This window comes from Neopsephotus bourkii, unplaced genomic scaffold, assembly GCF_033783945.1.
Source record: "Neopsephotus bourkii isolate Nb327-2 ecotype Australia unplaced genomic scaffold, CSIRO-AGI_Nbou_v1 NB_1637, whole genome shotgun sequence".
Classification (NCBI taxonomy): Eukaryota; Metazoa; Chordata; class Aves; order Psittaciformes; family Psittacidae; genus Neopsephotus; species Neopsephotus bourkii.
This window is the reverse complement of record NW_026902112.1, coordinates 6170931-6186356: the sequence shown is the minus strand read 5'-3', so window position 1 is coordinate 6186356 and position 15426 is coordinate 6170931. Positions and strand designations below refer to the sequence as shown.

General features: G+C 40.7%; 1 protein-coding gene across 4 annotated transcripts in view; it reads left to right on the top strand.

Annotated features, from left to right (window-relative positions):
• Window positions 1–15426, top strand: part of ZFAT (zinc finger and AT-hook domain containing) — a 983920-nt gene that overhangs the window by 14096 nt on the left and 954398 nt on the right. For all 4 annotated transcript variants that reach the window (XR_009728577.1, XR_009728576.1, XM_061374126.1 and 1 more), the window contains exons 3-5: window positions 1588–1848; window positions 6382–6555; window positions 14336–14486. Coding sequence is in view for 2 of the 4 variants with exons in the window: in XM_061374126.1 (XP_061230110.1) it covers window positions 1588–1848; window positions 6382–6555; window positions 14336–14486 (586 nt within the window). In the remaining 2 variants the exon portion in view is untranslated. The remainder of the gene's footprint in view (window positions 1–1587; window positions 1849–6381; window positions 6556–14335; window positions 14487–15426) is intronic.

Below are 15426 nucleotides of genomic sequence, written 5' to 3'. Positions count from 1 at the left end.
CTGTCTAACAAGAGATACAAAGAATGCTAAAATCCTGGAGGAAGCCTGACTGTCCTGTTTCTCCATACATCAGACAAGCTCTTTTCACAGAATCATAGAATCATTTAGATTGAAAAAGTCCTTTAAGGTCATTGAGGCCAACTGTTTGCCCAGCACTGCCAAGTCCACCACTAAACCATGGCCTTCAATGCACAGTAGTTTTTCTTCTAAACGCAGTAGATGTGATACTTCATCAGATGTCTGCTGAGACTTTAGAAAACCTATTTAAATGCTACCAGGCTTTGCTGTTTGAACAGTTTCTTTCAGAAGAGGAAGGTTAAAGTAAATAACCAAAACCTGTGCAATAACAATCAGTTAATTCTTCAAGAAACACAGTATAAGGAAGTACAAAAACAAGCAAGCAACCCCCATGATTAACAAGAAAGAGACTGATAGAGACTGATTCTTGTCATTGTATTAAACTATTCAATAGAAGTAACTTAGAAATCTCCTAAGATAACTTGATCACTATCTGGAAATTTCCCCCTTTCCCTCTGACTATCTGCTTTTGTTAGCTAGAAGTTTCCTTGGGATCTAGTTGGTTTGGTCAGTGAAGTCAACAGTTACACCTGTGAGTGGGTGATAGCAAGGGTGGCTTTTGAAGTAACTACAGCAGCAATGAGAAAAATCATCATCAGGAAATAGTGCGAAGTATTTTATGTTGCCATGTGTTTCTATGTTCACTACATCTCATTGATTTTACCAGTATTTCCTCTGCAGAAATATGGAAATCATACAATCAACTAGGTTGGAAAAGACCTTTAAGATCATCAAGTCCAACCATTATCTCAGGACTGCCAAGACCACCGTGAAACCATGTCACTGAGGGAAAAATGGGAAAATATATTGTATTTATTAAGAATTTTGAATGACTTCAGGTTTAATAACTTGAAATACTCACTAAGGAAACTTTTTTTTTCCATAACTTCTGGAATTTATTTGTTGCCAAGGATTTTTTTTATGCCAATTTTTGACTAAGAAGTGTTAATAAAGAACCACACGAAATTTATTTGTTGCCAAGGATTTTTTTATGCCAATTTTTGACTAAGAAGTGTTAATAAAGAACCATACAAAATACTGTTCAGTTTTCTTTTAAGGACAATGAGCTTTTGCTTTTTAAACAAAGATACACATTGACATGTGTTTTCTATGAATACTTGTCAATACTTGAGCCATTTCTTTGAGAGTGCTTCAAATTGAAAAGGCTTTTTGTTGAGTGTCAGAACAGAGCAGGTCAACTTTGTAGAATATGCATGCTGATACAGTTACAGAACAACCTAAAAGAGTGCCTGCAGTATAATTCCTGTAAAACTGACACTTTGATATCTGCCAATCTCAGTAACTCAAACTTTGCAGCTTTGCAGCTAGCAGAAATGCAAACAAATACCACTGTTCTCAGATGAGTTTGTGTGAAGCTAAACTTTCTTTAAGCTTTAAGGATAGAGGCTGTCAAACTTAATGTACTATTTCTGTTTTTCACAGATCAGATTGATATTGGCTGATTAGCCATGGAATTTAATTACAGTTTCTTTTTAAATCTCTTTCTAGAGCTTCTTGTAGCGAAGAGGAAAAGAGGCAGACCAAAAGGCTCTACCAAGAAGTTTTGTGTAGATGAAGATGTGGCAGAAAGTAACCCTGTTCCAAGTGAAGAAACTCTGCCTGGGACAGAAGAAGGAACAGAACTGTCTGAAGTCTCACCAGGAAGCTTGGAATGTAGGAAATGCAATCGGAAGTTCTCCAACACACGTCAGCTGAGGAAACATATCTGCATTATTGGTTTAAGTGAAGGAGAGGAAGAAGGAGATGGAGGTAAGAAAATATCCAACAAAAATGTCTGAAGCATGTTGTGAAACTGTTTCCATCTTGTGACCTGATTGGTAATGACTCGTAATCCCCAGTGTTGATTTCAAATGGAATGGAATTGTCAGTTTCTTTGAATGCAAAAAGCACATTGAAGCAAAACTGAGAGTAAAGCCAGACAAGGTAGACATGTTTATTGTACTAATGATTGTCTTAAACTTCCTGAAATGCTGCTTCCCCATAAGCAACTGTTCAGTCTCTCACAAAGAGGATTAGAGTTTTACAGTGAGAAGTAGTAAGGGCTGCAACGCTAAGTGTCACACGCAGGTGAGGAAGGATGATCCCAGAGAGGTTTTTCTGTCTTGTGGCTTGGGAAACCTGACATGTCTTCACTGTGCCTGCTCCCAGCCAGAAAGTGGAGCCACTTCAGCCTGCACCACTGCTATGGGATGGGTTTGAGGAGTTTGGCTGTATCTGGGTTGGGTCAGTTCCCCAGCAGCTGCCTCTAAGCTTGCTTGTTTTGAGGCATAGACAACAGCTAATCATTTTAACTGCCACCCCTCTCCCACACTGCAGCATGAACTGAATCTCTGGTAGATATAAGAGAGGATGTTTGATGGATGGGGAATGTGATTTGGGTGGAAGACAGATTACAGTAGTGGGCAGATTCTTGGAGTGAACCACTCATTCCTGCTGAATTAGAACCTGCACCGTTCTTAAAGATAGCACTTTTGACCTTAGTTTAACATGGTTTTGCCATCAGCTGGATTCTGATTTAAGTGATTTTTTTTTTTTTTTCTGCAAGTATCATGTCAGTCTGCAGGAGAAGCAATTGCATGTGTTCATTTTGTATGGCCAGTTTCCTTTTTGTTTTTTTTTTCTTTTTTTTCCCCCAAGCTGTTCCCTTGCTACTGTGAAATACCAGCATCTTTTAGGGGATTAAAAAATAGTAGTTTATATGAAGCATAGTTTAAAAACATGCCAGTTAAGGATGTGTAGCTGTGCCTGCTAGATGTCCTACATCCAATTACGAATGCAGAGAGCAGTACCTTCAGTTAGTGGCACAGATAGAATCATGGGACAGATCTAGCTCGGCAGGACTCTGAAAGCAGTGATTAATTCGGAGCTGACAGTATCTTTACTCATCAACACTGACATGACCATTCCTTAAATGTGTTAAAAGACACAGGCACAGTGTTGTATTTCTTGCACAGGCAGGAGCAGGCATTTAAAATGCCTGTTGCTAGATAGGGGAGGTCAGTTTATTCATCTGCTGAATCAAAGTGCCAGCTGACTTCTTGGCAAGGGATATGCAAAGTGAGGCAGTTTGTCTAAATAAATCTGTTTAGGACCAAGCAAAGACTCTTATTGCTTTGAGAGACTTGACATAGCTATTCTAAGTTGCATATATTCTATTTTCTCATAAATCATCTTAAAATCAGTTATGGGTTTTCCTTTATAATACAACAGGAATTGTACTATAGAGGTGGCTTGTTTTACTTATAAGAGGTGCACTTATTTTGATAACTCTAATCCACAGTGCTAACACTTAAGTAGTTGTTTTTCCTGTAAGACATCTAAATTACTGATGAGATGGTCCCATATTATGGAAAGGCAGTTTGGTCCCTTGTGGTCAAAGTTGTAACTCTTGGTTTTTCATTAAAACATGCTTTTGTCTCCCTATTAACCCTTCCCTTAAGCACACTTTATAGTTCAGCGGGTTTTGGTGTAGAGAGAGTTCAGAAAGAAAGCAGCTATTACTGAGAGTTAAGATGTTTTTTTTCTGGTCTGGTGGTTTCATAGAGAGCCTTTGTTGTTTGTTCAGGTTACACTATGAAATAGTTGCCTTTATAGTAAAAGGTACTGGTAATGTGTGCAGCCCCAGCCTCTTCTCAACAGATTGTTTCTGGAAGATGCTTGTTGCTCTCAGAAAGGGTGAGAGTGGAGCCACTGCCATCAGCATGCATCAGATTAGTGAATAAATTCTAATGTTTAAGTATCAGAACTGGACTTGACCACTCTATAGAATAGTATCATAGAATGGTGGGGGTTGGAAGGGACCTTAAAGTTTATCTCATTGTCTTATCTTGTGAGACCTCACTAGGAGTATTGTATACTGTTCTGGTGTCCTCAACATAAAAATGACATGGAACTGTTGGAACAAGTCCAGAGGAGAGTCACGAGGATGATCAGAGCATTGGAGCACCTCCTATATGAAGATAGGCTGAGAAAGTTGGGACTGTTCAGCCTGGAGAAGAGAAGGCTCCGTGGAGACCTCGTAGCAGCCTTCCGGTATCTGAAGGGGGTCTGTAAGGATGCTGGGGAGGTACTCTTCATTAGGGACTGTAGTGACAGGACAAGGGGTAACTAACAGGTTAAAACTTAAACAGGTGAAGTTTAGATTGGATATAAGGAGGAAATTGCTTCCTGTGAGGGTGGTGAAGCACTGGAATGGGTTGCCCAGGGAAGCTGTGAATGCTCCATCCCTGGCTGTGTTCAAGGCCAGGATATGTTTTTATATTCAAATATCCCTTTGACTTGTTGCAGAGAAATGTCAGGTTTAGAATTATGTGGCTTCAACGTCAATAATTTACAACATTATTAAGGAGTTAATTGGGGACATAATGAGAAACTTTATAAACCAGCAATATTTTCCAAAATCTTAGAAATTTACAGAGAAAAAGATAGTTAAGAAGAGGCATCTAGTAAAGAAGTTATCTAATAAAATTGAGGAAACCATTACCACTGAAGAGCAGGGGGCTCTCAAGCAGAGTGTAGTTTTCTATAACCTAGAAAGTGGAAGCTGGAGTAAAAACCTCAACTACATAGAAAGTTGGTTGGCTGAGTGTGTTTGAATTATTCTGTTTGTGTGTGGTTGTTTCTCATTGTAGGTATTGTAAATACGAATTTCAGATTTACAGGTTAGCATAAAGTCACTGTGAGTTGTCACTACACATTTCTGCCTATGACTGCCTGACCTACACACCTTGTTTCCTTCTGGTTTTGGATCTAGTACAGAGCTTGCAGTTTATTCAGGTGGTAGTTACGTAGTCAGTCCTAACGCTAAGAAGGCCACATGGGACAGACTCATTTGAATCTCAGCTGAATATTTAGAAAGCATTGATGAAATTAAAACACAGCTGATTGCATGTAGCATCTCTTCCTCCTGCTCTTGCTATTTGCATGTCATAAACAACTCTAGACATACTACAGCTTTGCTGTTTCTGGGTTTTATTTGTATATTGTTTCTCTAACTTAGTGGAGCAGCTACAGCACAGTATGAATATACATTCGATAACTTATCCTGGAGATTGTGTCACCTGCTTTAGATTCAGGGGAGGGGAGGGAGGAAGTGGAGTGAGAAAGAAAAGAAATTCACTGGGTTCATTTATAACTTTCTTCCATCAGTTTTTGCTTTCCATACTCATTACCTCTGGGACGTTCATATAATGCCTTACTTTGCCAAACTTGGTTTCTCTCGCCTGATTTTTTACCACTTCATCTAATACAATGAAATTTTGTTGGTATAAACTTTCAGCCGTCTGTATTTATTCTTTGTACAAATTCTTTATATATAAACATTTGCTTTAAGGAAGAATTAGCTTCAAGAAACAACTTATGATTATTTATTACTGTTTATTCATTCTTATTTCAGATGAGTGTTTTAAATACAACTATTGCATTGCTTTCTGGTTAATAGGTCCAAATGTTATCCCATTTAAGAAGCTGAAGGCATTCATGCCCCATCCCTGGCAGTGTTCAAGCCCAGGCGGGATGGGGCTTTGAGCAACCTGCTTTAGTGGAAGGTGTCCCTGCCCATGGCAGGGGGCTGGAACTGGGTGGTCTTTAGGGTCTGTTCCAACCCGAACCATTCTGTGATCCTATGATTTTGAATAGCAACAGGAATGATGTGACTCTTCGTTTTGAAGGCTTACACTTCTACATGTCAGGAGTTAGATTGAACAAACAATTGTTTTCAATGTTAATTATTGCAACAACACTGAAAAGGAAAAGTATGTTTCTGGCTATTGGGTCATGGTAATAGTGGGGGAAAAAAGCATAATCAAAAGAGACTGTTGGATGACTTTCCATTAAAAAAGATAGGTCATGAATCCAGTATTAGGACAAGTAATTCTGAGGTCAGCAGGACAATTACATGTAGAAAGGGGAAAAATAATTTGTTTGTTAAGGGTGAAGTCATAGGAAATTCTATAGAGTTTGTAGAATTTTTACAAAAACCCACAGTAACAACAAAATAATTTAGGAACGCAAATGTTTCTGAGAGTCCAGTTTTGCAATTCTGGGTTGTTTGTCTTTATTTTGCCTGTTTTATCTGTTTGCATAAGTATCACACTTGTTTTCTTAAATTGAGGTGAAAGAAGCTCCCTTAAGGGAATCATGCAGCACCTATTGTTCTGGTAACATGTATTTCTTTGTAGAGTGGTATTAACTTCCTCCTCATTCTTTCTTGTAGTGTTAGTGACTGTGTTACCTGCATTTCTTTTGTACGTAGTTACATTCTTTCTGATGTTTGCTCTTTAGGTAATGATTCTGACGTTGACCTTGACAGGAAGGAAGACGAGCGAGAGAAAACTCCAAAGAGGCCCAGAGCTCAGAAAACAGAGAAAACTCCATCTACTAAGGAGACCGAGCAGGTTTCAGGAGCTAAAAATCCTATTATAAGTGTGGTTTTGACAGCCCATGAAGCTATTCCAGGTAATCAGAATTAAGTTGTATAATCAAGTGTAGTTTTGTATGTGCTGGCACTGTATAAAACTAGTCATTGGTCTAAGACTGAACTGCTCAGGATGATTATTGTGTGAAAGATATTTAGTGTTATTTGATTAGCTTGATGCAGAATCTCTGCATCTGGCAGCTACAGCATTTTGGAACTACCATCACACTTCTTCCCAGGTCCATCATTTGTCATACCTTTGTGTAATTGTCTGCATTAACATCACTTACATAGTGATGTGAATAGTTTTAAAGGTGAAACAGATAAACAGTGACCAAAGAACAGGAAAGTATTTTTCTCCTGTAATATCTTTATTACAGCTCCTGATTTGTGTGTATATTTATGCTAAATGTAAATTTGTTTATGAAAACACAGTATATATCTACTGTATACTATTTGTAATGTTAATATTTCCGCATACAAATAGTTTGACAGAAAGTGTGTGTGTGTGTATATTTGAAAATCAAGTAAAGTTTCTATATCATGATTGAAGGATTCTTCATTCATAAATTCCTATAGTGCCTTTTCATAAAAGAATTTTGGAATAATTTCAGACTATTTATTTTAACACTAGACATGCATTAGCCACTTTATAGAAACCATTCACTCACCTGACTGGCAGAATCCCTTTCAAAAACTTCTGTGCATTGTTTTCAACTTTGTAGCTTTATTGTTCTCTTTGTTATTACATTCCTGTTAACACATGATCCATTATATATTTTGTTAGCACATTCCTGAGTATGTGTTTTGCTTAGAGCTTTCGAAACAACTAAAATGTGTTATTTATTATATGCATTGAAACACGTCTTTGTGTCCAGTCTTATGAAATCCTTTTGAAGATGTCAGATAAGCATTCTGTCAATTAGAAACATAGAGAAGCCTTCAAGAATTAGTTGTATTTTATCCACAGTATAGAGGAAATATTCAGACTGTTTGTCTTCCTTCTTAAGTGAAAGATGCTTTTGGAAGTGTTACATTAACAGTTTGCTGTAATTCTGCTATACACTATCTAGATTTGGAACACTACGTCATGAGTTCACTAGATTATGACTAAATTGATCTTTTAAAAACCCCTTCAAACACAACAGTTAGTTTGTAGGTTTCCAGAACATTGATTTATTTATGTTTTTTTCTTCCCTGTGTTCCTTTACTGTAATGTGTACCTGGAAAGCATATGAAAGGTAATAGATGTACAGCTTTAGAAATGTGAAAGCTTGCATTAACTCTCAGACTAAACACAGTCTGAATAAAAGTTTTAGGGTTTTTTTTCTGTGCAGGTGTTGAAAAACCATGACAGGGTTCAGAAGTGGGCCCGTGCAAAGAGCATGCACTTCTACAAGGCCAATGCAAGATCCTGCACCTTGGTTGGGCAAATCCCAAACACAAATAAGGGCTGAGCAGAGAAGGACTTGGGGGTGTTGATTGATGGGAAGTTCAACATGACCAGGAAGATTATCTGAGGGCTGGAGCACCTCTTCTATGAAGACAGACTGAGAGTTTTGGTGGCGTTCAACCTGGAGACGAAAAGGCTCCACGGAGACCCTGTTGCAGCCTTCCAATAACTAAAGGGGCCTGCAAGACAGCTGGAGAAAGAATTTTTACATGGACATGTAGGGATATAACGAGGGGTAATGGCTTGAAACTGAAAGAGGGGAGAGTTAGATTAGATAGGAGGAAAAAAGTCTTCGCTGTGGGGGTGATGAGGCACTGGCGCAGGTTGTCCAGAGAAGCTGCAGTCTTTAAAGTATTATAGAAATCACATAAAACAATTTAAATGTTTGAAGTGGAATCTCTTCTGAACCAAACTAATTGAGTATTAATAACTAATTGGTTTTAGGAGCTTTGGCAATATTACAGAATTTAAACATAGGAAATAAAAGACATTTAAAAACCACAGAAGACTGAATGCTTGGCAGAGTTTACTTGCTGGTTATTAAACATAGACCGTGAACAAAGGTATCTGCCATTCAAAATAAAGTATTTTTAGATGTGCCTATAATTGTAGTTACTCGCTTTCATTCCTAATTGCAATGCTTATGAAAAACTGTGCTGCAGTTAATCTGACACAACCATGTATGCTCATGAAGACTGTTCCCTGTGTTCAAGGTCTCTAGGTCCCTCCAAATAGAGAATCACAGAATGGTTTGGGGTGGAAGGGACATTAAAGCTCATCAAGTTCCAATGCCCCTGCCATGGGCAGGGACACCTTCCACTAGACCAGGTTGTTCCAAGCCCCATCCAACCTGGCCTTGAACACTGCCAGGGATAGGGCAGCCACAGCTTCCCTGGGCACCCTGTGCCAGCGCCTCACTATCCTCACAGTAAAGAATTTTTTTTCCTAATGTCTAATCTAAACCTACCCTCTTTTAGTGTAAAGCCATTATCCCTTGTCCTGTCACTACATGTGTTGTAAAAAGTCCCTCTCCAGGTTTCCTGTAGCACCCCTTTAGGTGTTGGAAAGCTGTTCTAAGGTCTCCCTGAAGCCTTCTCCAGGCTGAACAACCCCTGCTCTCTCAGCCTTCTTGGGAGAGGTGCTCCAGCCCTTTGATCATCTGTGTGGTCTCCTCTGGACTTGAGCAGGCACACATTCCTCTTGTGTTGAGGGCCTCAGAACTGTGCACAATACTCCAAATAGGGTCTTACAAGAGTAGAGTAGAGGGGCAGGATCACCTTTTTCGAGCTGCTGGTCATGCTACTTTTGATGCAGCCCAGGATATGGTTGTCTTTCTGGGCTGTGAGCGCACACTGAAGTTGGGTCATGTTAAGTTTCTCATTGACCAACACACCCAAGTCCTTCCCATCAGGCTGCTCTCAATTCCCTCTTTGCCCAACCTGTAGCTGTGCCTGGGGTTGCCTTGACCCAGGTGTAGGACTTTGTATTTGGCCTTGTTGAAGTTCATGAGGTTGGCATTGGCCCATCTCTCCAGCCTGTCCAGGTCCCTCTGGATGTCATCTGTTCCCTCCAGCATGTTGACCACACCACACAGCTTTGTGTCAGTATTAGACTTGCTGAGGGTGCATCAATCCAGCTGTCCGTGTCCCTGGCAAAGTTCTTGAGCAGTGCCAGTCCTAAATACTGACCTCTGAGGACTGCAGCTTGTGACTGATCTCCACTTAGACATTAGGATATACAAAGTACATATACCTACAAAAACAGCACAATATATTGTTTAAATTCTCCATTCTAATTATTTTTTTAATTTCTAAAGGAGTTGAAATTTTTTTCTTCTACAAATTCCTGCTACAACACAGTGCAGATTTTTCTCTCCCTGATCTCCACTGAAGAACCACTATTTATAAAAGGCCATCTGTATCCCCCTGCTACTGTATCCTGTGCTGTAACTTATGAACACTTGGTTCCTTTACCCATCAAGGTTTTTGGGAAGCAGGGAAGAAGAGGAAGAATGTAATTTTGTTTACTACTTTGGGAGTGACTTGGTTTAACTGATGAAAGTTGTTTCTATTAAGCTGAACAGTCTTCTGTGTTTAAGCTCACTTCTTTCTTGTAGCTCACAGTATGATGGTTGTGGGTTTGTGACACATGTGAATGGACTTAACATCACACTCATGTCAAGGGAGCTTTCGTGCTTGTCTCTTGAGTCCCAGTTTCTCTTTCTTGCCTTGGCACTTGTAGTAAACTGCTTCAGGAAGCTGGTAAAATCATGGAATCATAGAATACTTAGGGTTGGAAAGCACCTTAATATCAAGTTCCAACCCCCCTGCCATGGAAAGGGACACCTCGTGCTAAACCGTATCACCCAAGGCCTCTTCCAACCTGGCCTTGAACGCTGCCAGGGATGGAGCATTCACAACCTCCCTGGACAACCTCTTCTAGTGCCTCACCACCCTAACGTGAAAGAGTTTCCTCCTTATATCCAATCTAAACTTCCCCTGTTTAAGTTTTAACCTGTTACCCCTTGTCCTATCACTACAGTTCCTAATGAAGAGTCCCTCCACAGCATCCTTATATGCACCCTTCAGATACTGGAAGGCTGCTATGAGGTCTCCACACAGCCTTCTCTTCTCCAGGCTATAAATAAATACATGTGTATTTTCACTGCCAGTTTTACAAACTGGAATGTCTCATGTTAGGACCACTGGAGTTTCAAAGGAGGGAAGAGGGAAAGTGGTGATAATATGAGTCTCTTGGGGGAAAGGAGGAGGATTGGGACTACCCATTTTAAAGTAGCTGGGTCAGTAAGAACAGCGTGCTGTCACAGGGGCAGTGTGGTCCTCCTGCCCGTAGCCACACATTCCTGTCCTTTGGATCATTGTGTAGATCATTGTGTAGGCATGGTGTAGATCTTAGCCAGAGACACCTTTTCTGATCCTCTTCATCTTTGCAAACTCGCGTGCTTTCATCACAAGTACGTAGGTGAGTGGAGAGCTAGAGAAAAGAAGCTAACATTGTACTGATTTAAAGCAAATATGGCATTAAGCAAGGTGAGGAAAATTAAAGATCACCCTTCTGAGCAAGTAGTTCTGTTCTCATGGAGCTGCAGATTGATTTGGCTCAGCCAATCTAATGTCCCACTCTGTTGAAAAGGATAGTAATCTTCATTCTGTCTGAGTTACTATTTCTTTGTCCAAGTTAAAATGTTTAACCTCATGGTGAGCTAACCTATAAAAAATATTAAAAGCTGCTTTTACCTTTTTTAAAGCTTTATTTTTCAGCTGATTTAGGTGATTAATGTTCTGGTCGCATAAAAGTCTGTTAAACAGTTCAGTCTTTTCAGGAAATGGTCAAACATGCTGAAAGGCAGAAGGATACAGACTAGGTTTAGTGCAGAGCATTTAATGAGGATCTTTGTCTAAACTTTAGGAAATGAGAAGCCTGGAAGAGGTAGCCATGCTTATAGAGCAGTTCAAGAACTATTTTCTTTTAACAAAGTCATACTAAATATAGAAGAATTTCCTTCCATTTTAAAAATATTCACATATGGGAATACTGGTCTGGTGTCTAATGTCTTTTTTATCATAGAATCATAGAATAGTTAGGGTTGGAAAGGACCTTCAGATCATGAATTTCCAACCCTCCTGCCATGGGCAGGGACACCTCGCTCTAAACCATATCCAAGGCCACGTCCAGCCTGGTCTTGAACACTGCCAGGGATGGAGCATTCACAGCCTCCCTGGGCAACCCATTCCAGTGCCTCACCACTGTAGCAAGAAAGAATTTCCTCTTTACATCCAGTCTAAATTTCCACTGTTTAAGTTTTAAACCGTTACCCCTTGTCCTATCACTACAGTCCCTAATGAGGAGTCCCTCCCCAGCATCCCTATAGGCTCCCATCAAATACTGGAAGGTTGCTCTGAGGTCTCCATGCAGCCTTCTCTTCTCCAGGCTGAACAGTCTCAACTTTCTCAGCCTATCTGCATATGGGAGGTGCTCCAGTCCCCTGATCATTCTCGTGGCCCTCCTCTGGACTTGTTCCAACAGTTCCCTGTCCTTTTTATGTTGAGGACACCAGAATTGCACACAATACTCCTAGTGAGGTCTCACAAGAGCAGAGTAAAGGGGCAGGATCACCTCCTTCGACCTGCTGGTCACGCTCCTTTTGATGCAGCCCCGGATATGGTTGGCTTTCTGGGCTGTGAGCGCACACTGGAGCTGGCTCATGTTTATTTTCTCATCGACCAACACCCCCAAGTCCTTCTCCGAAGCGCTGCTCTGAATCTCTTCTCTGCCCAACCTGTAGCTGTGCCTGGGATTTTTCCAACCCAGGCGTAGGACCTTGCACTTGGCATGGTTAAACTTCCTGAGGTTGGCATCAGCCCACCTCACAAGCGTGTCGAGGTCCCTCTGGATGGCATTCCTTCCCTCCAGCGTATCAACAGAACCACACAGCTTGGTGTCATTGGCAAACTTGCTGAGGGCGCACTCAATCCCACTGTCCATGTCAGCGATGAAGATGTTAAACAAGACCGGTCCCAACACCAATCCCTGAGGGACACCACTCGTTACTGGTCTCCAGCTGGACATGGAGCCATTGACCATAACTCTTTGTGTGCGGCCATCCAGACAGTTCTTTATCCACCAAGTGGTCCATTCATCAAATTGATGTCTCTCCAATTTAGAGATAAGGATGTCGTGTGGGACAGTGTCAAACACTTTACACAAATCCAGGCAGATGACATCAACTGCTCTGCTGCTGTCCATCAGTTCTGTAGCTCCATCATAGAAGGCCACCAAGTTGGTCGAGCAGAATTTCCCCTTAGTGAAGCCATGCTGTCTGTCACCAAGCACCTTGTTGTTTTTCATGTGCCTTAGCATGTTTTCCAGGAGAATCTGCCCCAAGATTTTGCCAGACACAGAGGTGAGACTGACTGGTCTGTAATTCCCCAGGTCATCCATTTTCCCCTTCTTGAAAATGGGGGTTATATTTCCCGTTTTCCAGTTATTAGGAACTTCACCTGACTGCCATAATTTTTCAAATACGATGGCCAGTGGTTTAGCAACTTAATTTGCCAGCTCCTTCAGGACCCATGGATGGATTTCATTAGGACCCATAGATTTGTGGACGTTCAGATTTTTAAGATGGTCTCGAACTAGTTCCTCTCGTACAGTGGGCCCAAGGTCTTCATCCATCTTTATGTTGAACCTACTGATTGAACTGCATCTACACTACTATATGACAAGTTCCTGTCTCACTGGGCTACTCTAGTCCAGCTTAATAGATGGAGTCCTGTTAGACAACCTGGCATTTATGCGAGGGAGTGACAGGAAGAATAGAAGTTACAGTGTTCTGGTAACATAGGCTGAAAACTTAGAAGATCAGAAAGTAGCATTTAATTTTTTTCGAAGACTTTTCTATAGTATTTGTTAGTAGTGTGAAATCATTGTAATGTGTGCATGGATAAGTACATAAATACACAAATATATCTAATTTCAACTGTTGAAGATAATAGCATTCCCATCGAACACATGGGTAGATGAGAAGTTTAAAAGAAGGTGATCAGTCAGTAATGGGTGCTTGGTTTGATATACATCAGTGGGGTTTTTTTCAGTGTAAATTAATATTGATATGGATTTTCACTACCTTCAGTGCTCACTACAGATGGCCAACATTAATTTTTTCCTGCTACTATTCAGAAAATAAAGAACACCCAAGTAAGTAATTTCCACGCGATCACATCTCAAAATATGCTTATTTGTGCCTTAACTAACTGTAAAGCTCTGAGGGACAGAATCTGATCTTATTGCGTTTAGCAGAGCCCCTTCTGCTTTTAATGGAGATTGAGAAGTGCACATGGAATGTATTCTTTTATTCTGAAGGATGACAGTATGCCCCAAAATATAAGCAGTAAAAGATCTGTATAAGGAAAAGTTGTGCACTTTTAAATAGACTAAACAGTGTCTTTTCCTCAGCCTTATTTGTGGAACTGATTAAACAGCTTGTCTCAGGTTTTAAAGGACATAATATGGGGAAGAAACAAATATACTAAAATTTCATTTTGAAAAGTTACAGTTTTTAGAATGTGGAAATATTTAGATGTAGGATCACATAATAGCAGAAATCAAGCACCATGAACAGTCCCTAGAATCAGCAGTTGTGGCTTATTATTTAGGCAGATCTGTGGTGTAAATACTGATGGGTTCTTGAAGTGTGTCTATCATTTTACACACACGAATTTAACGACAGAAACCAAAATAGTTGCACTAATGATTACAGAGTTTTATGTTTTGCTTATGCTTATGTATTATAGATAACACGTTTTACTAGGCTATTTTTAATAAGCATTTTTTGTTCTTGCTTTTAGGAGCCACAAGAATTGTTCCTGTTGAGGCTGCTCCCCAAGAAAGTGAACCCGCAGCTCCAGAGGCAACAGTTCAAGACCCATCACAACGAAGAGGTTATCAAGAATATGCCATTCAGCAAACCCCGTATGAACAGGCAATGAAATCAAGCAGGTAATTCTGAACTATTTACGTTTGTGTTCATGCAAAATGTGAATGAGATGCTTCCCTATCCATTTTAATGAAACTGAAATAATTTCTGAGCCTTCTAAAAAAAGGAACAGCTGAAAAATAATCATAGAAGCATAGAATGGTTGGGGTTGGAAAGGACCTAAGTTCATCCATTCTAGCCCTCCTGGCATGGGCAGGGATGCTTCACTCTAGACCATGTTGCCCAAGGCTCTCTCCAACCTGGCCTTGAACACTGCCAGAGATGGAGTATTTACCACTTCTTTGGGCAACCGGTTCCAGTGCCTCACCGCCCTCACAGTAAAGAATTTCTTCCTTATATCTAACCTGAGCTTCCACTGTTTAAGTTTAAACCCATCATCCCTTGTCTTACAGCTATCCCTGATGAAAAGTCCCACCCCAGCATCCTTGTAGGCCCCTTCAGATACTGGAAGGCTGCTCTGAGGTCTCACACACAGTATCACAGTATCACAGTATGTTAGAGATTGGAAGGGACCTCAAAAGATCATCTAGTCCAATCCGCCTGCCGGAGCAGGAACACCTAGATAAGGTTACACAGGAACATGTCCAGGCGGGTTTTGAATGTCTCCAGAGAGGGAGACTCCACAACCTCCCTGGGCAGCCTGTTCCAGTGTTCCGTCACCCTCACTGAGAAGAAGTTTCTTCTCAAGTTTAAGTGGAACCTCTTGTGTTCCAGTTTGTACCCATTACCCCTTGTCCTATCATTGTTTGCCACTGAGAAGAGCCTGGCTCCATCCTCGTGACACTCCCCCTTTATATATTTATATACACTAATAAGGTCACCCCTTGATCTCCTCTTCTCCAAGCTATAGAGACCCAGCTCCCTCAGTCTTTCCTCATAAGGGAGATGCTCCACTCCCTTAATCATCTTAGTTGCCCTGCGCTGGACTCTCTCCAGCAGGTC